The sequence below is a fragment of the Brachycentrus maculatus genome, unplaced genomic scaffold (genome assembly GCF_059751285.1).
Source record: "Brachycentrus maculatus isolate JH-2025_06_01 unplaced genomic scaffold, ASM5975128v1 h1tg000292l, whole genome shotgun sequence".
NCBI classification, from domain to species: domain Eukaryota; kingdom Metazoa; phylum Arthropoda; class Insecta; order Trichoptera; family Brachycentridae; genus Brachycentrus; species Brachycentrus maculatus.
In genome coordinates, this window is record NW_028281043.1 from 353190 (window position 1) to 378323 (window position 25134).

The following is a 25134-nucleotide window of genomic DNA, read 5'->3' on the forward strand; positions in this document are numbered from 1 at the left end:
AAAAGTCATAATTTTTTCAGAATGTGCGAATAGTGAAATAAGGAAGGAATGCAAAGCTGAGATAAGCACTATCGATAAAATTAAGAAAGATGTGTTGAGATGGTTTGGACATGTAGAACGAATACGTGAGGAAAGAACGGTAAAACAAATTTATGAGGCAATTTTATAATGTAAGTGGGAAAAGGAGCAGAGGAAGACCGAGAAAAACATGGCACGATCAGGTTTGCCAAATACTTGAAAGTGGTCAGGTTAGGAGTCGTAACAATCGGCGGGTGTGTGTGAGGAGATGCATGAACGTGGAAGAGGCGAAGAATGTTTGCAAAGACAAGGTGGTGTGGCGTTCTATTCTCTCTGCCTACCCCTGCGGGGAAGCGACGTGATGGTTAGTTAATTTTTCAAGAGGAAATGATTGGAAAATACGAATGTCATTTTTTAGTTAAAAATAATTGGACAATGCTATTATTCCTTTTTTTATTTTTTATACATTATTTTTCCAAATATTTTTTTTATTGATCACTATTTTATAACATAAATAATAATAATGTACAAAAAATATTATTTATATACAAATTTAAGAAAAAAAAACATTTTAACAATTAACATATAAGTCTAAGTATTTACAGGGCTTACAATTTATCCAGCCCCTATGGGCTGGTTTAAAATTGTCGTGTATAAACATAATATTTTATATTGTACATTCATAATTTCTCTTTCTGTGCCACTTCTAACGAAGATCGGCGATCATCATGGCTATCTTGACTTTAGATGCTGCAGCTCGGAACAGAGATTTGGTGCTTCTGCCAAACCATTGTCTTAGGTTTTTCAGTCATGATGTCCTTCGGCGTCCTTGAGTTCTTCGCCCCTCAATCTTTCCTTGCATGATTAGGTGGAGAAGACGGTATTTTTCATTTCTCATGACGTGTCCGAAGTACATCAGCTTTCTCTGCTTGATGGTTGGTTGTTCATTTATAATTGTCATGTATTAAACACATGTATAAATCATTTTATACATGTGTTAAATTCACCATTATATGCATGCTTGTCAACCACACTACTATTTTTTTAGAACTCATGCATATAAATATCAAATATTTCATATATCGCTCACTCCTTTCAATAACGTCATAAATCAAAAAACTCGATTTTTCAGAAGAACGTTTTTAAAGTTTAAAAATATAACACAATGTATTAAAAATAAATATCAAACCACTTATTGAACTTCTTACTGTGCAACATATGTTTTAGGGCATAACCTGAGGGATTTTTCTCCATTTGAAAAATATTTAGTTTATTTAAAAATAATAATTAAACAATACCTTTTCTTCAAAATACAAAAACAACACTTTCTGCCCTGTAGCGGGTAAATATAAAGTTAAAAATAAAATTCTTTTACTGAGATAAAGTACATTTTCTAGGCATTCCGAAAACATGCACAACTGAAAATTGACGATTTTTGACTTATGACGTTCTGGAAAGGAGTGAGCGATATCGTTTCGTGTATGAGTTTGTGGCAGCATCTTTGGTTGATTTGCGTAAGCTTTTTATATAGAAGAGACTCTTATTTTTAAAGTTATTGTTATTTTATTCACAGCGTTTTGGGTCCAAATCCTTAAAACCCATATTTGTGGACAAGGATTTGGACTCATTCTAAAACGAATAATTTAAAAAATATATCGTTAGTTTTAAATCCTCTGAAATTCAAAGTTAGTACGTTTTTCCTGAAAATAAGACCATTTCAAATATTAGTCAACTTGTAAAAAATTGCCCTGTGAAGTAAATATGGGCACCTTTCGTCTTTACATAATGCTGCACTCTGTTGTCAGCAATGCAAACTAATTCTCCCTACCGCTCTAAACGATTTCATCAAGTTCACGCCCGGTCGATTTACTACGTATGTACACCTACTCCTATATTCACGTTGATTGACAGGAGAAAGAACCATGTGGTAGACCTATAAAGACATGTACAATTTTTAAATGTTCATATGCGTATAATTATATATTAAGTTATTGTGCAAAAATGCCAGTCAGAAGTAGCAGTTCTATTGATCTGAATCCTTACCGAGAAAGTTCTCAGCATTTACCATAAAATTAAGCATCTTTCCATAATTTTTTTAAGCATTGCGTATAGGAGAACGGTAGAAATATAAAAACAAACTAGACGCGTTCCTTATGGACACTCAAGCCACTGTTTTTTAATAAAGGTATCTTTTTTTTAATACTCGTTCTATCATAAAATGAGTCGAATATAATATATATATTTTTTAAAGAGAAATATTTGTGTTTTTTTTATTATTTACACAAATATTTCAATTTCATACTATTTATGTGAGCCTAAGCGGCTCATTATTAGAAATAGGTATTGAATTGTGGTAGAGTGGATTCGAACCGAGAAACTCGGACTTAAGAGTCCGCGACACTAACCACGGGACCACAACCCGACACCCATATTAATTATTATTAATCTTTACACCCATGTTACATTATGCTTCATATAGAATATCATATAACAATCACGCAGCTTTCCCGCGGGCGCAGGTAAAGAGAATAGAACCCCACAACAATCTGTCTTTGCAAAATAATCATACTCCGTTTCACATTTCACATCTCCGATTATTCCAACTTTTAGCCTGGCCACTATTTTAAAATCTTTATCGTTCCAAGTTTTTAATCTTATAAAATAAATTAAAAAATACCACTTTATCATTTTCAAATTTGATTAGAGCATTTGATTACGGCAGCCCACATTGATTTAATAATACTGATTTTAAAGCTTCAAACATTTAATACTGCGAAGAATAAACATAATTTAATAATTAAACCATATCCGCTTCCTAGGTGGATCATATGGAGTCCACAAACTGTCTCCAGGCTTTTCTGTCGGCTGCCAGCTACCTCCCTTGCATCCTCCCATGTCAGATCCACGTCCCGAAGTTCTGACGAGAACTGCCGACGAATTGTCAGTAGTGGTCGTCCTGGGCGACACGAACCTGATGCCTTGTAAAAAAATCTAATTTACTTCATATTATTTTAATATACTTAATATATTAAATCAAAAATGTCTGCCGATATTTGCAGTCTCCTCTCCTTATTTACTTACTCAAGTTGAATTCACGATTTATTTATTTTTTACAAGTAAAGTACGACGTTTTAGGTTGGAAACTAGTAATTTTGAGGAATTTACATACATACATGTAAATTATGCTAAGCATTCGAAATAACAAACCCATGTTGTTTTATGCAAAAGTCATTCATTTGAGAAACTCACAAATGCTTGGTTAACAAAAGCGTGTTTGTCGAAACGATAACCAAAACGTGAAGGGTTGGAGATTACTTCGAATTTTTAGCGAAAATATGTAATGCATTTTTACAAAACCCCTTTTAACGAATGCACTAACTTCATTAATCCAGATTTTGCTAGTTAGAGAGAATACAGAAATAACAATTAACGAGTAGCTACCCATATTCCCTTGTCGTTTTAGCTACAGTATTATCCTACTAGTTTTTACCTATTTATTTTTGAATATTTTTCTTTTTCTTTATTTAAAAATATATTAAAATAAGCAAAATCACGGGTGTAGCCAGATAATAAAAACAGTTGTTAAAAATAATATTTATCATAAAAAAGATGTGTGATAGATGTTCGAATGGTGTAATAAGGAAAGAATGCAAGTCTGCGATAAGTATTATCGACAAAATTAAGAAAGGTGTTTGAGATGGTTTGGACATGTGGAACAAATGAGTGAGGAAAAAAGGTAAAACAAATTTATGAGGCAAATGCGGTTTTAAATAGAAGCAGTGGAACACCGAAAAAAATTAACATGATCAAGTATGTCGTATACTTGAAAGCGGTCAGGTCAGGAGTCATCGACGGTATGTATAAGGAAATGCATAAATGTGGAAGAGGAGGTAAATGTTACCAAAGACAGAGTGATGCGGCGTTCTTTCTCTCTGCCTACCTTTGTGGGGAAGCGGCGTAGTGGTTAGTTAGGTATTTATAAATTTGTTTTCATAATACAGGATTCGTCTTTGTGGTGTAATTTAAATTGTGCAGCTATACATATATTACACATCAGATTTTATATTTAACGGATAATTATTCGAATTAAATGAAAATTAACGTCACTTTTTTATTTCGGAAAGCTTTCGCACACTCAAGTGTAGCTTTGCAAAGCTAGTCTCGCTTAAAAAGTTGAACATATTAAAAACTGTTATAGAAATCGTTAATTTTTACAATTTTTCCAAAACGCTGTTATTTTTATAACCAAGGCATATTTTTATTTAACATTTTATATTAAATTTTCCTTCGCCTTTTTAAGGTAAAATTCTGAGAAACTTTGAATCAAAATTTTAAATTTATACAACTCTCTATAATTTCATTAAACAAAGGTACGTCCTTTTTTTCTTTAAAAGAATTACCCGCATAGTTTAACCGGCAATAAAGTATATATTTTTTAAGGTATCATATCTAATATCAGGTTGCATAAACGTAACAAAATATAACTCAATTTATTTTTAAAAAAAACTCATTTTAAAATTCATAAAATTGATTTTCAAACTAGAAACATTTCATTGGGTCGTAATAATTATTTTTCAATTCATTTACGAGTCACGGATTAATTTTGTAGTCCCTTAGAATTGTCAAAATATAATGATTATTTATCAGTCCTAATTTGTTACTGAAAATAAATATGAAATTTACAGATATGTTTAAGGATTTATTTTCTTGTAGGTTTATAATACTTTCTCTTTGTTTTGAAAAAAAACTTTAATTAAAATGCAACGAGCTTTCGTAGGAGCTTTTTATATCGGCACTTAAAAAGATTTTTTGTTGTTGAGTTTATATGAGATATGGCATATACGAGTATGCAGGATACTAGAGAATTTCAGTAATATTCGTTCTCTGTTACATAACGTATGAATAGTTACATCACGAATGCAGATATTGCATGCAATACTTACTTTTTTAAACTCAAATACTTTTTCTGTAATGAACGATTAGTTATTATCGATTTGGCATTAACTTTGTTGAATTACATATCGATTTGTATCATACCACTAATTAAGAAATACGTGAAATTTTAAATTATCATAAAACATAAATTAATAATGCTTTTACAAAATACATCAACGTATTTGTTCCTATTAAACAATTTAACATCCTCCTTAATATAAACCCGAATATTTTATTGCTAGTTAGTTTTTGTAATCACACGTCGTTGAAAATATCTGTGGTTTTCAAAACTAGTATGTAATGAAATAAAAGACAATTAATTTTAGAATCCAATTGTTTGATTTTGTAAATAATCAACGTGTTTTAACGTATTGACGAAAAACAAAAATTAAATATATTTCAATTCAAAATAAAATCTTAGTTACTAGTTATCAAAAAAAAAAATATATTTTAAACTTTATAAAATAAAACAACTTTATTTTAACCACTTTTTATTGTCACACTTTATTCAACCGGTTTCGACAAGAACCTTGTCATCATCAGGGTTTATGTACTAAATTCTAAAACAGAAATACATTACGTACACCATATGAAAATATATATATATATATATATATATATATATATATATATATATATATATATATATATATAGATATATATATATATATATTTATATATATTTATGAAAATACGATTTAAAAAATATGATTTATAAACCCCTAAATGTTATTTTTAACCGGTTGGATAAAGTGTACCAATAAAAAGTGGTTAAAACGAAACTGTTTTATTTTATAATGTTTATGAAATGTGCCACAAAGTATCTGCGAAAAACATTCAAGAAAAAATCTATTAAGTAATTTTTTAAATGCAAATTATATTAGAGATATGTTAATTTTCTCCCACCTTTCCAGCCCAGTGGTCTGAAATTATCGAGTCAGAGATGCCAGTGTTTAATTCAACATTGTACAACTTCATTCACAGTCGTCTTCGTGAGACACTCTGCATTGAAAATATATTGCATAAATTTTAATATTTAAATAAAAATCTATGGTGGTTTTAATATGACATTTATATAAATAAATAATAAGAATATGTACATATAAATATATATATATATATATATATATATATATATATATATATATATATATATATATATATATATATATATATATATATATATATATATATATATATATATATATATATATATATATATATATATATATATATATATATATATATATATATATATATATATATATATATATATATATATATATATATATATATATATATATTTATATATATATATATATATATATATATATATATATATATATATATATATATATATATATATATATATATATATATATATATATATATATATATATATATATATATATATATATATATATATATATATATATATATATATATATATATATATATATATATATATATATATATATATATATATATATATATATAACGTGGTAATATTTTCCTTTTGAAAAGTGTAAATAATATGTAAAATGGGTGTATAATAATAAAATAAACAATGTGTTGCTTTGTAATTAAAGTTTATTCTTAATTTATCTTTATAATAATTTTTATATCTATCTATCTATCTATCTATCTGATTCTGACAGTTAATAATATTATCGGAAGTCTTTTGTTTTCTTCTGAGTGACGCATGCGACATCTGTTGGTAGAACTGTTTTATGTAGGTACTATTTGTAGGTACTTAATAAAATGTATAGGTAGGTACCTAGTTATTTTATTACATCTCCCCCCTTGGGGATGAAAATTCATAGTAAAATTTTCACTCGTCCTCCGGATCATCTTCTTGTAGTGAAGGGACTGGTATAAGTTTAGTGATATGATAAAGGTTTGATTTTATTTTTTTGTGACCTGTATCAATTCTGTATATTGAGTTAGAAATTTTTTCAATAATTTTATAAGGTCCAATTTTTAGTTCATCCAATTTTTTTCTGTTTAGCTTGTTTCCATTTTCCACATACACCATGTCTCCTACGTTGAATTCGCACCCTATTCTATTTTTGTCAAATAATGTTTTATTGTAATTATGTGATTTTATTGTATTTTCAAGCGCTATTTTCCTGTCTCTAATCCAGTCATTATTAGATTTTCCTTGTTTTAATTCGTTCTTTTTTTTTCTTTTTTTGTATTTTTTTTTTCTTCTTGACCCTTTTAAAGTAGACACAGTTTTTCTCAATCCATTTGTTTTTTTCTTTTGAATTCCTTCATTTTTATTCAGATCTCTTAAAGTATCTTCTAATATAACCAAATGTACAACTTTTAATTGTTCATCTGCATTTTTATTCGATTCTAAAACTGGATTCCGGCTTAGACAATCTACTTCTAAATTCTTCTTTCCTGGAGTATATTTTATTTCATCTTTCGTAGAAGTTTTTTCTACTTTATTTTTATTTTCATTTTTCAAGCACTGTTTCTGTGTTATTTGTATGTCTTCATTTTTATTCTGATCTTTTGAAATATCTTCTAATTTAACCAAATTTACAACTTTTAATTGTTCATCTGCATTTTCATTCGATTTTAATACTGGATTCCTGCTTAGACAATCTACTTCTAAATTCTTCTTTCCTGGAGTATATTTTATTTTATCTTTCGTAGAAGCTTTTTCTACTTTATTTTTATTTTCATTTTTCAAGCACTGTTTCTGTGTTATTTGTATGTCTTCATTTTTATTCTGATCTTTTAAAATATCTTCTAATTTAACCAAATTTACAACTTTTAATTGTTCATTTGCATTTTCCTTCGATTCTAATACTGGATTCCTGCTCATACAATCTGCTTCGAAATTCTTCTTTTCTGGAGTATATTTTATTTTATATTTTGTATAAATTTTTTCCACATTATTTTTATTTTCATTCTTCAAGCACTGTTTCCGTGTAATTTGTAAATCTTCATTTTTATTATTAATCTTATCATCCTCCTTTGTTTTAAACCAGCACGTTGCTTCAGGGTGATATCGAGTTCCCTTATTTAAATTTTCACAAATCTTACATGGACTTTTATCTTTAATTTTATCACTAGTTCTTAGATTTCCACGTCTTCTTTGATTATATTCTAATCGTTTTCTTTGATCATCTTCTAATTTTTCTCTCTCACTCCGAACATATTGTAGTAATTGTTTTAATACATCTAATGTTTCATAATCCATTTCCAATCAACAAAATTGTCGTTTTATAACGTGGTAATATTTTCCTTTTGAAAAGTGTAAATAATATGTAAAATGGGTGTATAATAATAAAATAAACAATGTGTTGCTTTGTAATTAAAGTTTATTCTTAATTTATCTTTATAATAATTTTTATATCTATCTATCTATCTATCTATCTGATTCTGACAGTTAATAATGCGACATGCGACATCTGTTGGTAGAACTGTTTTATGTAGGTACTATTTGTAGGTACTTAATAAAATGTATAGGTAAGTACCTAGTTATTTTATTACATATATATATATATATGTATGTATATATATATATATATATATATATATATATATATATATATATATATATATATATATATATGTATATATGTATATATATATATATATATATAAATATATATATGTATATATATATATATATATATATATATATATATATATATATATATATATATATATATATATATATATATATATGTTTATATATATATGTATATATATATTTATATATATATAATATATATATATATATATATATATATATATATATATATATATATATATATATATATATATATATATATATATATATATATATATATATATTAAAAATAAAATGTACATAAAATAGAATCTAAAGGATAACTTTATATTAATAAAAGAAATCCGTGTGCAGAACCGTACACGTGTCTGAAGTGATATTTCTTTAAAATAAAGAGAGAGAGAGTGCATCTTAAAATAAAAATAACAATACAAAATTTGCATGAAAATAGTTATATACTGACATTATTGGTGCTTCAATTGGTAATACTGATATTAATAGTTTGTAATAGCTTAAATATGGAATATATATGTAATTACATCGATTCTTTTGTCGATTTGCTGTTGTTGTTTTTTAAAGACCAATATTTTCGCAAAGAAAGTGCTTTATCAGTAATAAATTATCTTACAATAATAATATAACTTACAAAATGCGAGGTAACTCACTGTTCATATATAGCGTTAGATTTGTAAATCTTTACCGCGCGTATGCGCGACACTATTATATTTTATCGCTTTATATGTAGGTACGACGCTGTCTTTTGTTCCACTCCCGTGACGTTGGAATGTTTAGCTCTCTTTCTTATGTAACGAAATGTGCCTTATAAATTTGACGCGTACTTCATAATCACTCTCAATTCTCGTCCAATTATCGATCGTCGAATCTCCGCCTAGAAGTTTTACATGAAAAACCGTTTATTTTTACTCTCGATGTAAAATTAATATTTAGTGTAATATAAATTACTCTAAACTTTAACTTTCATCGTCAGAAATAAAATTTATATTCTGCGTTTACAATATATAACAATATAATCCACGCGCGCTTATGTTACTCTTGGGACTACAGAGGATACATACATTGTAAATTATTATAATATTAAAGGCGAATTATAACAGTGTGGGCATAAATTTCAGCACAAATGTTGCCAAATTTCTAATTATAACCAATAAGTTGCCATAAATATATTAATGCTGTGTTATATTAATATTAACGGTACTTTACAAGTCCTATATGTTACATGCCACCAATGGTAACAATACAAACTGGTATAATATGGTAATATCACACGTGAAATACATATCTTTTCTTTACACCCAATGATGCACAGAGAATTATATTGTATGTGTCGTGGTGTTAAGTATAAGAAAGAAGGATTTATTCCATCCTTTGATTTCTAGGGTCAATGAGGGAAATACACCTTTTTTCTTTTTATCTTATCGTCTCTTTACTATATTTAATCTTTCCTATTTTTATGTTTTAAAATTTAATCTTAATCTATCCATTTTTGAAACCTATCTTCACTCCAATTGTACTTTCTACCCCGTTTTATATGTATACTCTCTTATTTTTCTTTTTTCTGTTTAAATAATTAGTAACTTGGGCCTACAAAAAAAGTATGATAATAAAATGTTTGTATGCGTAAGAGAACACAATTATTTTACATTCAAACATGATAAATAAATAACTACATATCCCCCTTCGTATACTTGTCATCCCTTGCAATCAGCTATCGTTATCTTATTATCTGGATAGGTTGCTACTCAATCAAAAGCCATTCAATTTTTTTGTGGAAATTCACTTCTATTTATTTAATGATAGTAACTTTTTGACGTACAAAAGAAGTATTTTATATAATTACATAATTCAAAGATTTTTTACGGTAATGATACAATCTTATCAATCATCTGTGGTCCTAAACATCATGCAGAGTATGTTTATGCAATCATTCTTCGCAAGTAAGGGGTGCATCCCGTAGTTCTGGCAGGAACTGGTGACAAATTGTCAATAATGGACCACCTGAGCTGCCGAAACCTGCAGCTTTGTAAAAAATGCAAACCTGATTAAGGGTTGCATCTTTGCATTCAATTCGTTTGATTTTTGTGCACATTGATAAAGCCCTTAATAGGTTGTTATGTTATCCTAGATTTCTTTATTTTCATTTTATGAAATTGCTTACACCCCTGTCAATATGAAATCTATCATTTATATGTATGTTTATAGTGAATTGTATCAACTTGTACTCTGTAAGATCGGCTTCTATGTAATTAAACAACTCCACATTTATGTAATAATGACTATTAAAAAAAGGGTATGGTATAAAAAAATAGTTTATGCTGGAAGGAGAAGGATAGGAGAGGAATTAATGAGGGTGGTTAAAGGATTTTTTTCCTTGATAAGAACTTTAAAAATAAGTGTTATTTGAAATCAACAACAATAACAACAAAAATTTAAATCATATATATTTTTTCTTAAATCTGTATTGAACAAGGTTGGGCATGGACGGCAACGCCCCGCGCAGTTCACCCATGCCAATTGCCAGCAGTTCCATCGCGTGTATTTATCAACATATGCGAATTACTTCTGCACGTGTTATAATGGATTCAAACTTTAAATGTGCTATGAAAACTGCATTAAAGTATTTTGGTCCCTATTGACTTATAATAAACATCACTAAACTAACATAGGTAAAATAATCGTTACGAATCGAGCAATACCGTCTGTGTTGATGATTCGGAAGTGGAACGGAAAACAAACATTATTAAGCTATAAACTCGACCGAAAACACAGGATATTAGGGAGCCAAAGGAAATTTAAGAAAAAACAGTGTCAATACTAATTTTAAAAAAACAATGGTCTTAGTAGGTGGCATAAAAATAGAAAAATAGACAAGAATTGAGAGTGATGTTTCAAGGACGCGTAACATTTAGTAAGCACATTTCGTTACGTGAGAGAGAAGAAAGATATAACATGGAGAGAAGGAGAACGAGACATGTTAATTCAAGTTGTGAACAATGATTTGGTTAAACTCAAAATATCGTGTACTTCCACTGCTTTATTAATTTATAGTACAGTAACATCAAGTCATTCGCATAAACAAATTACGTAATATAAGTACTTGTAAGATTCTAATTGCCAATTCCACATTGTTAAATTTGTGAAAATAGCTGGAGGAGGGACGGGAGGGAGGAAAAGGGGAAAGGGGAAATATCAAAGCTCAAGTCAAAGACAAATTATACGTAACGAGGGACATAATAACGATATTAATGTCAACTTGAAATGATAGTGATTCAAGTCGAGTTGAACATATCGAAATCCCCATATACATCGTTGACCAATTTTGATGAATGACAAATAAAGGAACTTTGTTTAGAGCTTTTCTTACACGTGGGAAGCGCCAAGGTGTCAGTTGCCTCAGCGATTCGCCTGGAAACTATGAAATATATACGTTCCAGCAATTATGATTTATTATTCATACCTAGATATTAACAATGTAAATAAAAGCCTCGTCATGGATTTCGCTAGAAAGACATTCATCAACAAAATGATAACGTACCTATTCTAAAAACTAATAGATTATCCTCGTCATTAAGATAAATATAATAAAGATTGCATTATATCTTCTTCACATGTGTATTTCATATGGTTTTATTACGATACCCAGTTCATATGCACTCGTACACTGTAATGAGTTATGCAGTGCATATTGTATGTTCTGCGCAAATAATTTGCGAATTCTCTATGTCTTTGTTCTAGCCGCCGTCCATCGAATATTTATTAGATAATGATTTTACTCGTATCTCTTCGACTTGTACATCGTATGTTGCATATCAAACGACCCCTGAATCTATAACATCTGATTACATGCATGCTTTATTCACTTCGCAATTCACTATATATATATATATATATATATATATATATATATATATATATATATATATATATATATATATATATATATATATATATATATATATATATATATATATATATATATATATATATATATATATATATATATATATATATATATATATATATATATATATATATATATATATATATATATATATATATATATATATATATATATATATATATATATATATATATATATATATATATATATATATATATATATATATATATATATATATATATATATATATATATATATATATATATATATATATATATATATATATATATATTAACTCTTTACCTTTAAATAACTCTTTTCTATTAAAAACTATGTATTAATTTAGATTATTTTTTATTTTTTCATTTTCAAAACAGCGTATTAAGAAAAAAAAATTATTTCCGTCAAATGTTACCTGGGTTTGAAGTAAATTATTTCGCAAATTTACCGTACATATGTTGGGCCTTAAGGGAGCTATATATTTCTTACGTATATAACTCATATTTTAGGATTTTTGGTACACACTACTGCAAACAATCCTACGTAGGGTATTTTTTTAAAATATTTTAAAACACCTAATTGTAAAGTTAATAAATTTATCGTTAATACAAACAATAGTTCAAGATAGAAATGCATACATCATAGATGTATTTATTCTCAAATATACGAATATCACCAAAAAAAAATATCGAAATCTCAGTCGATAAAACTTAATTTATTATTAGATTAAAACCAATATTTTTAGCTTTTCCACTTTTTTATTTGACCAGCGACCGGGTTTCGTCGTTACCGACATCATCAGACCAGTTTGATGATGTCGGTAACGACGAAACCCGGTCGCTGGTCAAATAAAAAAGTGGAAAAGCTAAAAATATTGGTTTTAATCGAATAATAAATTAAAAATGCAATTCCATCACGAAGTGTCAGTGGATAATATAAATCTGATAAAACTTAAATCTAACACAATAATAATCCAAAAAAGAAAGAAAGATGTGGATAATTTTTAAGAAAAAAACAGCACATTGTACTATGTATTTACTATTCTTAAGATAGACTCTTTTGCAGTATAGGCGATATTTTGCTTTTTTGCGTTGCATACAGAAATATTTTTATCGTTCCATTGTTATTTCTCGATCTATTTTTTTTATATCGTTATGATCCTTTAATACCGTGAGCTTTGAAAAGCTCGCGTGTGCTTGACCGGCAGTGATCGCTGTTACAGACAACCGGGAACCACCGCTGATGACGTTTCGTTAACACTAGTAATAAAAAAGCTAACCGCACATTCACAATCTGTTCCACTTTTATTTCCCGAGATTTTTATTTTACGACCATATTTCCCCGTGCGGTTTTTTGAGTACGTATTACACTCTCAGCGGGAGAGTAAATTCTTCATAAGGTAAACTAAGGAAATAAGGCATTTTTTATTTGTTTCAAAGGATACTTTATTTTGATTTATATGAGTGAATCAAAGCATTATTTGAATATAAAATATGCTCATGATATAATATCACACTAGAAACAAATATTGCCACATGTGTTAGTAATATGGCAACCCAAACATTTTTTCATGGTTTTTTTTTAATTAAGACTTATAAATTGTATTTTACAATAAATAGTATTTATTTTTTAAGCTTAAACTTAAGGATTAAGATCACAATTTACTTTAATTTCATGCTTTTTGCACAATCTGTTAAAATCGGGGATTCATATTGCATACTTTAATCAGTTGTTTTGGACCAGATTTAGTTTTAAAAAATCTCTTCATTCGATCCGCATTCATTATCAGGATACTAGTTTACTAGAGGCATATTATCCCAAACAGTAGCGTTGAAAAAATTGTCACTCATTCAAACGTCTGATAGTAATTAACATAAATATCCTTAAGCATTTTTGAAGTTTTTATTTAAATCTTCAGCTCAACACATAATGTTCACAAAACTGATATGACGTAATACTAATACTGTGCCATGTGACACTGATATCTGATGGCAATAAACAATAATAACGGGCCCTACATTCTACTGCGGCGTATTCTCCAGTGCGGCATAATTCCTTAGCTTACCATGCATTCTTTTACCGTATTAGCGACGGGCAAATAATTATAATTGAGGGATAAATTAAATTAAAATTTGTTGATTGAGATTGTGGTTTCCTGGTTTAAGACAGCGATCGAGAGTTAATTTTCAACACAAAAAGAGCTTTGAAAAATAATTTTGCTAGGCTTTTTTCATTTTACCCATTTATCCGTATGGTTGCTTTTTAATTTTTAACAGTGCTGGAATGAATTATATAAAAATAAGTACAGATCTGAATTTCTTTTCTAGCTATTTTAATTACGCATATTGAAACCAATTGTATAATTAAAATATTACTTTGTTATTTTAAAACATTTTAAAATATTTTATTATAACTTAATTACAATGTCTACCGGTTAGCTTCAAGACCGGAAGATATTATAATTAAGTTATAATAAAATATCATTAGTAATTATATCTATAGTAACATACAAATATCTATAGTAATAATATCTATAGTAATATCTATAGTAATATCTATAGTAATATCTATAGTAACAAGGTTTCTAAATTGGTTCATATATTTAGAACTTCCAAGAATTTGAGTAGTGTGGTTGTCAATAATGGGTAGAATTGGTGAATGTTACACGTGTGTAAAGTGATCACTTAAACCAGCCTATGACGGTCGTAAGCCCCGTAAATGCCCAGACTTCCATATTCTTCTTCATCTTTGATGAGATGTCAAAAAATAATATATCTATAGTAATTTTAAAACAAAGTAAAATTTTAAGTACAAAATGAAAATCACAAAGTTATTGCTTCAAATATAAATTATAGAGACTAATTGTTTTTGCGTATTGTCAATATAGTAATGGTACTATATTAAAAGTTCTCCCAACCGCATTCCTGGGTCTGATACAGAAGCATCTAGGCTTCCTAATATACCTCTCATGCAAAGAAATATTATTTTATGAACTTAATTGCGAAAATTATATGAAAATTTGAAACCGAATTGTATCCCGATTTCACTGTGAATTTACATTTAGAGGCTTTTAATGTTCCTGTCACAATTTAAATAAATACAAGTTAAAAAAGAAGTGAAGTGCCCCAGTTTAGGCAGTAAAAATGATTAGCAGTTAGCTAGTTCAGTTAGTCAGCTACATTCTTAATGTCTAAAAAAGATCAGTTTTATCGAATTTGCATTTGAAAGATGTTTATTATAAGAGAATAAGATAAATGTGGAAGTTTAACTTTAAAATATGGCTGTTTATTAACAAAAATGTGCTGGTAGACGATGTATGATAGATGTTTGAATGGTGAAATAAGGAAAAAATGCAAGGCTGAGATATGCATTATCTGTTCAGATAGTTTAGATATGTGGAACGAATGAGCGAAGAAAGAACAGTAAATCAAATTTATGAGCGCAGGGAGGTCGAGGAAACTTTACCAAGTTTCCTCGATCTTCCTGGTGATCGATGGTGAAGCCAGGAGTCGAAATAATCGATGGGGATGTATGAGCAGATGCATGAATAAAGAAGAGACGAAGAATGTTAGCAAAGAGAGAATGCAGGAAGAAGAGTGATGCTTAGTCAGTTAGTTATAACAATAATGTAGCGTTTTTATAAAACATAAAAAAATCACTTTTGGTCAAATTAAAAACATTTTATGTATTGTAAACTGATCCAAATCGAATGTAAAGTATGTTTTATTACAAAACTAATTTGAATTTACCTCTGAATGTCGTGTGGAGTTCACATTACACGTTATCGCATAAAAATGGTATGAATCATGAATACACAAAGCATGCCCGACGCTGCCTTAAATCCATTTAATAATTAATAATAATGTTCCCGACTTAACAATAACACATTTGGCCGCGATATCTGTTTCCAAACTTTTACTTTAATGTATTCGGATCACGGTAATAGTTCACATACTAACTTTGCATTTTCTCTCCCTGTTCCAGGCCAAGCTACTGGAGAACTCCCATGTCTGGCTAGGAGGCGCGTCTACTTCTTCGATTGCCGGTGAGTTTACCGAATCATGACGTAAAAGTCACAATTCGGTGGAAAAATATGTCATAAATATTAAAAAATGTTCTAACTGCTTTACGAATGCGGCTTGTTACAATATCGAATGTTCTCGGCCTGTACTGAAAGGCCGCATTATGAAAGAAGCGATCATAGCGGGTTGCTGCGGATCAACCATTATATATATATATATATATATATATATATATATATATATATATATATATATATATATATATATATATATATATATATATATATATATGTATATATATATATATATATATATTTATATAAATATATACATTTATATATATATATATATATATATATATATATATATATATATATATATATATATATATATATATATATATATATATATATATATATTCCGTCTAAATTTGCGACTGTTCAAGCGTTTTTACGTGATAAAGTTTTAAGTTTTTTTTTTATAATTTATTTTAACCATGAATACTTTTGGATACCATAATTTACAGTTATTTATTCCATAATTCGACACTATTTCTAAACACAAATTCTATTACTTTTAAAACGAAAACTAACTAACTAATTAGTGAAGGGTGTCTATAATGTATAAAATACTGCGCAAATTAATTTACTGCGATTTAGTTGGATTTATTTCGTATTCCATTGTTTATTAATGATTGTATGCTCTTTCTTACATCTATGGATCTATTCTGTTTTGGGAATTCAGGTAAGATTAGATATAATGATGATGAGGTAATCACGTAAGGATTCCAAGCTGAAGCTGTTTATATGTGTAATAATTGAGCGGATTATGATATATTTGTAATAAAATAAAAACAGCTGGCACTATTTTATACATTTGTTTCGTGGGTACTTGGGCATGCGTTGTCTACGAGACCCTAACACATACGCGATAACTAGAATCATGTATGTTACACAGAAACACATCACATTTTTAAGTCGCGTATTAAAAATAAATAAATATTTCCGATTCATTCCAGCAGACAGCTACCAGTATCAGTTGCAATCCATGTGGCAGAAATGCTGGAACACTAATCAGTCGCTGGTGCACAACTTGCGCTTCCGCGAGCGCGGCCCGCTGAAGTCCTGGAGGCCCGAGACCATGGCTGAGGCCATCTTCTCCGTGCTCAAAGAAGGACTGTCGCTCTCCCAGGCTGCCAGGAAATATGACATACCGTATCCGACTTTCGTCCTCTACGCCAACCGGGTCCATAACATGCTGGGGCCGAGCGCTGACGGTGGAGCAGGTGCGTCTTTTCAGCATTATATTTACTTTTTCACACACACATGGAGATCTAGAAGATCATACATCTAGAAGACTTTTACAGGTCATAAGAAGCTCAAAAAGACAGATAGAAGTGCTTTGAAGTCAGACATATATTTTTATTTTTTCGTCTTTCTATGATGGGACATTTTGGCGATTTCATTGATACCTTTTTTAAATTATAAATTCTTTTGCATTTCACAATATATTATAATTCATGTACAAAAAATATATACTTAATATTAATACAATAAAATATCCCACAAAGACATGGCCGGTGTGTGGGTGTAAATTTTTATTAGGTTATAATGAAAGGGCACTGGCAAGAATACAATATGTAGATATCATAAATAAAATTAGATTAAAAGTGCTAATATAAATTACAAATATTTGATTTTAACAGAAAACGAAAATATGAAAATGAAAAAAAGTTAGCAAATATGTACTTTATGAGTTATACTTATGAAGTTTTTTTAATAAATTATTTTGAAAAAAATTTATTGAAATAAACTTAGGTAATTTATGTCTGAAACATAGTTTTTGTGAAATGAATTATACAATTTTAGAGCTATGAAAAATGAGTGTCTTTACGTTAGTTGAGATTAACAAAAAGGGATTTTTTTGAAAATTATTCTTTTTTGACGAGGAATTGACATAGGGGGGCGCCAGACTAAAAAAGTTTTGGAACCTGTGCCGTAGATGGAATCATCTGCAGCTTTCAAAACTAGTCGTTACAAATTTACATTTGTAACGACTGTAGTGGTAAAAAACAAGTGTTTTAATTTAGTGTCTTACCACAAAGCGGCAACATCTTTGGTTGAATTGAGAAGGCTTTTTATTTTAGCGGAGACCCTTATTTTTAAACGTTTGCATGATTCTTTCCGAATTATTTCACATACTAAGACACGCCTGAAAATATGATTTTCAAATATTCATAAAGCTTGTAATTTGACCAGTTGTTTTATTTATAATGTTTTGGGTGAGTCTAAATCCTTATTAACAATAAGGGATTTTCTCCATTTTATGGAGTAATTTTTGACCTGTATAAATATTTGTTTTTTTTTAAGACCTAGTTGGCGGGGGTTTGATGAAATTTGAAATAAATTATTTGGTACTTCTCAAGTTTTCAATAACTATATTGTCATTTTATTTATTGTTTCGACATTAACTTTGTGGTAAGACATGTTACAATGATTAAAGAAAACACATGTTTTTTACCACTTGAGTTTTATTATAGACTACATGTTTCAGAACTAATGTTACTTATCACTAATTTCACTCTCATAAATTAAAATTATTATACCTTGTTCCATATAAAGGCCAAATTATGAATTATCTTAAAAATTTAGAAATCCAAAAAAACCTAAATTCTAATAATAATTTACTAAATAATATATTGTTTCAAAATTCTTCACCGTTGCTTTCCATTTTTCCTTTGTTTTAAAACTCCGACCCTTGACTTACCCTTTCCCTTTACTTTCCCCTCTCCTTATTTATAGAACAATTTTATATTTTATATTTTAGTTATTATACAGACCTGAATGATGGAAGTTTAACTTCTGAAACATGTAGTCTATAATAAAACTCAAGTGGTAAAAAACAAGTGTTTTCTTTAATCGTTGTAACTATATTGTCTCTCTAATATCCTTAGTTTTTTTTTAAAATCCTTTTTACATCACAACATAGATGAATAAAAAAATGGGAACCTGGGTATTTTCAGAGTTAATGTCCTGTCACAGGCAAGTTAGGTGTTGTCAGCAAATAGTGAGAGTGAGATGAGCATAAGAAAAAAAACTTAAAACGCATTTATTTTGTAAATTATTTCCATTATCTCCTTTTCCCCCATTTAATCACGGTGAAACGCCCTTGAGGTAGTGTTTTAGGAAAATGGCGCTATATAAATTATTCAAATTAATTTTTATTATTTAAGCCTCAAAATGTTTTTTTACGACGATACGTTGCACGGAAATGTTTTCCAAGACCGCTCTATTTAATAATATTTTCTTTTCCGCTTAGTACTTAGTTGAGAGAGTACCGCGAATCAATATTGTTTTGTATCATTTCTCGTTCTTTAGAATTCTATAAATTCATTCGGAGGTTATTGACATGATTATGCTATGGTTGTTTGTTGCAAAGAATAAAGTAAACTTGGGTTTACCCAGAAAATATACCACTAAAAATACTACAAAACCAATATGACAGTAAGGATATTAGAAAATATTTGGGTGTTTCTGGTATCCCTTAATATTTTTTTATTGTTAGTTAAAACTTATAAACTGTTATTTACTTGTAGTTAAATCTAATTGGTTATTAATTGCGGGTAAGTCTTTATTTATTGCTTTACTTATTTCTATTTTTTTTAGATAACCTAAACAAAGCCCGGTTTTATGTATATCTTTAAATATTTCCATTGAGATTCATTTGTCTTCTTTCTCTCTTACAAAATTTTATTTGTGTACAAATGTAAGAACAATTTTATTTTAATCTACATTTGACCTGCTGATGGAATGATTATTCCGAAACCGGTAGTCACGAAGGAGTGTTTTTTAAAGCGGTTTACACAAAGTGAACGATGAAAGATAAGGGGAGTGTTTTATTACCAAGGTAACAATGCTTTTAATATACAAAATACACTTATATAAGACCACTTTCATCGTCCAATCTTGTATATTCCGGAGCCAGGACATTTGTCTTCTGCCCACACCTTGTCGACCCTCTATTTTACCTTTTATGATTAGGTGCAACAGCTAGTACTTCTCTCCTCTTAGCACACACCCCAGATAGGACACCTTTCAGACCTTGATCAGTCAACAACTGTCTCCCTGCTCTTGCTTTTTGGAGAACATTTGAGTTGCTGACCATATCGATCCAAGTCTGAGATGAGAGATGTCGAGTTAATCTTTTAATCTTACGTTCACTTCTAATTTCATTTTGATGATCAAAGACCATCATCGCACTTTTTTAAGAATTCAAAAGTTCATAAACGATGTACCTTCATGATTTTATAAACTTAGTGAGAGATAGAAGTCTGGCAATAATATACGAGCAAGCTCTAAAATGAAACAATCACAATGTTGTTTCAAATACTGATAATAAAATATTCTCATCTATTATTTTTGATCGTATAAAGTATTTTTATTTATTATTTCTTTATTTTATTTTTGTATTTACATTTTTATTCCAAGTATCGGATAAGAAGAGAATGATTTTAGTAAAAAAAAAATACACGCCTATATTCGTCTACTTTTACTACAACATTCCATAAAATTCTTGGTTTATAACCGTTGGGTTCATTTCGTGGATGATTTTTTTGAATATTTTTTTTTAAAATAACTCTTCTTTCTTCTCCGTCTTAATCCTCATTGCTGAGGGTTGTGACCCTTGCAGAAGCAATGACTCTTCTCCAGTTATCCCTTGACTGAGCTGCACGTAGCGCTCCAACCACTGAGGTGCCTGCTGCTGCCTTAATTTGATCGGTCCATCGTGTGGGGGATCTTCCTCTCCCTCTCTTTCCCTCCAGGCTACCGATCACAACTAGTCGTTCCAGGCTATCCTCGTTGCCACGCGCAACGTGTCCAAAGAACTGGAGAATCCGTCGGGTACAGATATTGGCCAGAGACAAGCCATCCAAGCTTAGTTCCTGGCGAATGGAAATTAAATATATAAAAATAAATAAAACAGTTCCCACCCTTCTTTTTCATTCAACGTTCCAAGGACACAAATCTAAAATTTAGAATTAGCTTCTCACACGGTGTTTGAAAATTATGCAAAATGTAAAAAAAAACGTGTTACAATACATTTTAAGAAAGAGTGGTATTTGCCAAGTAAAATTTATGTTAAAAACTGACACAAAGTGTCTCCCGAATCAATTAATGAACTTCACAGACAGTTAAGTAGTCCACCACGATAACTCCATTACAAATGAGAGCAGTTTCCTTCAAGCCTCAGAAACTATTGAACACAATATTTAGACAGATGTAATTTGGAAATTTATAAAAATTCCACTCATTCGTGCGAAGTCTTTGGGACCTATATAATTTGGTGTTGGCTCTCCCTCAATATAATTTGGTGGAATTGGAAATCAAATCTTGACTGGTTCGACGTTTTCTTAAACTACTGTAGTCAATGGTCTTCCACAGCGAGGGCTGGCTGCAACACTTTGCCGATGCCGTTAAAATCTGTTCACAAAGGACTATTACATATGATTGGATAGACTTCAACAAAATTTTTACAATCTCTTAAAATAAAAAGACGAATTTCAAATTTAAAATTTGAATATAAAATTTGTATAAAAATACTGTTTTTTTATTATTTAATATTTACACCCTTATTGATTGATACATCAATTGGTAATACAGATATTAGTAGTTAAAGATAATGAGATAATTTTTTATTTGTTCAATATTTTCGAAATAACGAGAAATTTCAATCTCAATTATTTTACAATTTCCGAATATCGAATCACCACGATATGTATTTTTCTGTGGGGTGCAAAGTTATCAATCGACCCTCGTACATACTTTGTTTCCGCTTTGCTCATGTGGTCATATGTGACATTGCAGAATTGAGACCGAAGGGGCGTGGTCGCCCTCAGCGCATCCTGCTCGGAGTTTGGCCGGTAGAGCACATCAGGGGAGTCATCAGGGCCGTTGTGTTCCGTGATTCTCACAGCGCCCATCACATCAAGGAAGAACCTCTTCCAGCTTATCCACCAATCACAGTAAGTATAAATGTGCTTATTTTTACAGAAATCGTTCAAGTGCGCAATGGTAAGCGCTCAAGTAGTTGTCACAGATACATGTTAATAGCGCACTCGAACGTTTATTATTATACTTCTTCTTAGTATAGGCCTTGTGACTTGTTTTTCAGAGGGATAAGCCTCCTGCAATGTCGATTCCCAGCTATCAGTCCATCTTTTTGGTGGTCTATCAGTAAGTCGTCTACTGTGGTGTCGGCCGTGCAGTGCGATATGGGAAAGTCTGGATGGTTCCATTCTCCTGTCATGTGTATTGTCTTTTTTGTTTTTTTTTTTTCCCACCTAACGACATTTTCGATCTTGTATATTTCTCTTAACCTGGTGTTCCTTATTCTATCTTGTAGACTCTTGCTAGATATGCTCCTTTGAGCCTTCATTTCTGACACTCTTAGCGCGTTTTCTCAAACACTTGGGCACAGAAAATCAAGTAAAAAATATTATTTTCTCTGCAAGCTTTTTGGCCACCAACCTTACACGTGTACAAATCTCCTGGAGAAACTCCTTTAACGTGGTACCTCATGAGTTTTGTCTGCGAACCAGGGTAAGTGTGAGAGCATGATGTGCTCCATGCAACAAAAAGTCTGGTCCTGGAAGACTGTAAAGAAATAAAACCTCCACTTATTAATTATTGTCGTTATTGCGCATTCGTCTCGTTTAGGAAAGTTGGTAGAATAAATGTAGAAGACGACGACTAAGTTATGTGGCGCCTGATTCCAGGTCGCCATGGCTATGCAGAGCTACGGCAACGGAAGCGACGGGGGCGGCATCTCGCCCGGAACCGCGGCCGGCACGCTGTGCCGCCGGCCGCTGTCCTCGCCCGGCATCTCGACCGCAGCCTCGCCGCACCCGCTGCGCTCGCCGCCCACGCCCAGCCACGCCCTAGAGCCGCTGGCGCTGCCCATGCAGCTGCCGCTGCCGCTGCCGCCGCCCAACGGGGACCGCTTCCGCCCCTTCGTCACGCCGCCGCGCCCCGACAGCTACTTCCGCGAGGAGCTCGACCAGCTCGTCTGCAGCCCCCGCGTCATGCCCGACCCCGACGTCAAGATCGAGCCCATGGCTGAGCAGCGGATGTAAACTAGCCATCCTGCCGCTATTTGTTGGCCGTCGTTTGAGTCTGCCCGAAGGAAATGCTTCCATCGCGCTTTGTCGGCGTACTCGATGACGAAAGCCACGACGAATATGAAACGATCACAAACACTTGCAGCTGCTTCATTTTGAGAATCAAAAAATGGTCAAAATATTCGTTACCATTTACAGCTGACCGTAAATTGTAACGATTTATTATAAAAATTATTGATATTGATGTTAACTGTTTAACACATAATTTTGCGCCTATGTAGCGGTGTTCTTTACATTACCCTTGGATAAGTGTGTCTATGATAATCCGTCAATGTATTAAATGGTTAGATAATTAATTTTGCGATTCATGAAGCAAAGTTACGCCTGTTGTTCCGTATAGTTTACTGCCGCTAAGAGCGACCGATAAGACGCGAGTGCGAGCGACTCGCCCGCGGCACTCGCCCGCGGCGCTCGTCCGCGGCGCTCGCCAGCGCCCAACGCCAACTCCCTGGCCCGACTCTGCAAAGTGAACAGCTTCGGTCATTAGTCATTCTTCTTCTCAGACAGTTGATCAAATCGAGTCGTTGTAGCAAATAGTTCCACTATGAAGTAAGTTATACAATTTATCATCCATGTAAATCAAAATTGTAACTTTCGGCCAGTTTAAAAAAAAAGACTGTTGGGTATACATTAGTTTCCATAGTAAACTACTCTAATGAATATTAATTATGATATAATGAATAAAGTATAATTATGTAGGAGACATATTGCAAATTTAAACATGATGCATCTTTCATTGATTATTTATTGTATTAAAGATAGTTCTTCAAATTGCAGTCTATGTATTTTAAAGCATGTTTTCAAATTCCTTTATTACGTTACGTTAATTTCGTACACCTTTTCGTTTACTTAGTTCATATCCTTTACGTCTTTAAGTCCTTCGTTTTGTTTCAGTACAGTAATCGTGATGAAGTTAAATTTTGTTATTGAATAATTTGTTTATTTTATATAATTTGACTATTATCTTATCCACCTATTATAATAACTATAGTGTTTTTATGAATTATTATATTAGTGTTAAATGAATTATCTACAGGTATACAACCCCTTGTAAACGCCACTTTGCATTTCATTATCTTCCGAATAAATTACGTACTGTTGAAAGACGTATCACTTCATTCATTCTGGGTTCCTAATTTATTTTTGCTAATCACACCTTCTAGGTCGTGGAAATCTTTATGTTTGGTAGAAATATTATTTTCCGAATTCCATTTTGACAAGTCCATAATGACTTGCATACTAAATAAGATATGTGTGTTAATTGTTCAAGTGTTGTGTGTCTATGTGGTTATATGTGTGCCACTATGAGTACGTAATATTAATCTATCTATGTCTATAATAATTATTATCGTTGAAATATAAATGTGTATATTAAATAGTTATCCACATTATGAATAATATAAAATAAGATTGCTTATTCGTATTAGCTCTGTGTTTACTGCAAAATATTTACATTGCTGATAAATCAGTCATAGTGTGTTTACAGATTCACTGAACTAATTAACTGTTTGCG

General features: G+C 30.5%; 1 protein-coding gene across 2 annotated transcripts in view; it reads left to right on the plus strand.

Annotated features, from left to right (window-relative positions):
* The window catches only part of LOC148305034 (protein bric-a-brac 1-like), a 293766-nt gene extending 269025 nt beyond the window's left edge, over positions 1-24741 (plus strand). Inside the window, exons 2-5 of one of the 2 annotated variants that reach the window (XM_088267322.1) lie at positions 16407-16467; positions 17466-17729; positions 22309-22466; positions 23220-24741. In XM_088267322.1, the coding sequence (XP_088123448.1) occupies positions 16407-16467; positions 17466-17729; positions 22309-22466; positions 23220-23576 (840 nt within the window). In that variant the 3' untranslated portion in view covers positions 23577-24741. Of the gene's footprint in view, positions 1-16406; positions 16468-17462; positions 17730-22308; positions 22467-23219 lie in introns of both variants that reach the window. The other variant, XM_088267321.1, reaches the window with a different exon arrangement.
* The last annotated feature ends 393 nt before the right edge of the window (positions 24742-25134 follow it).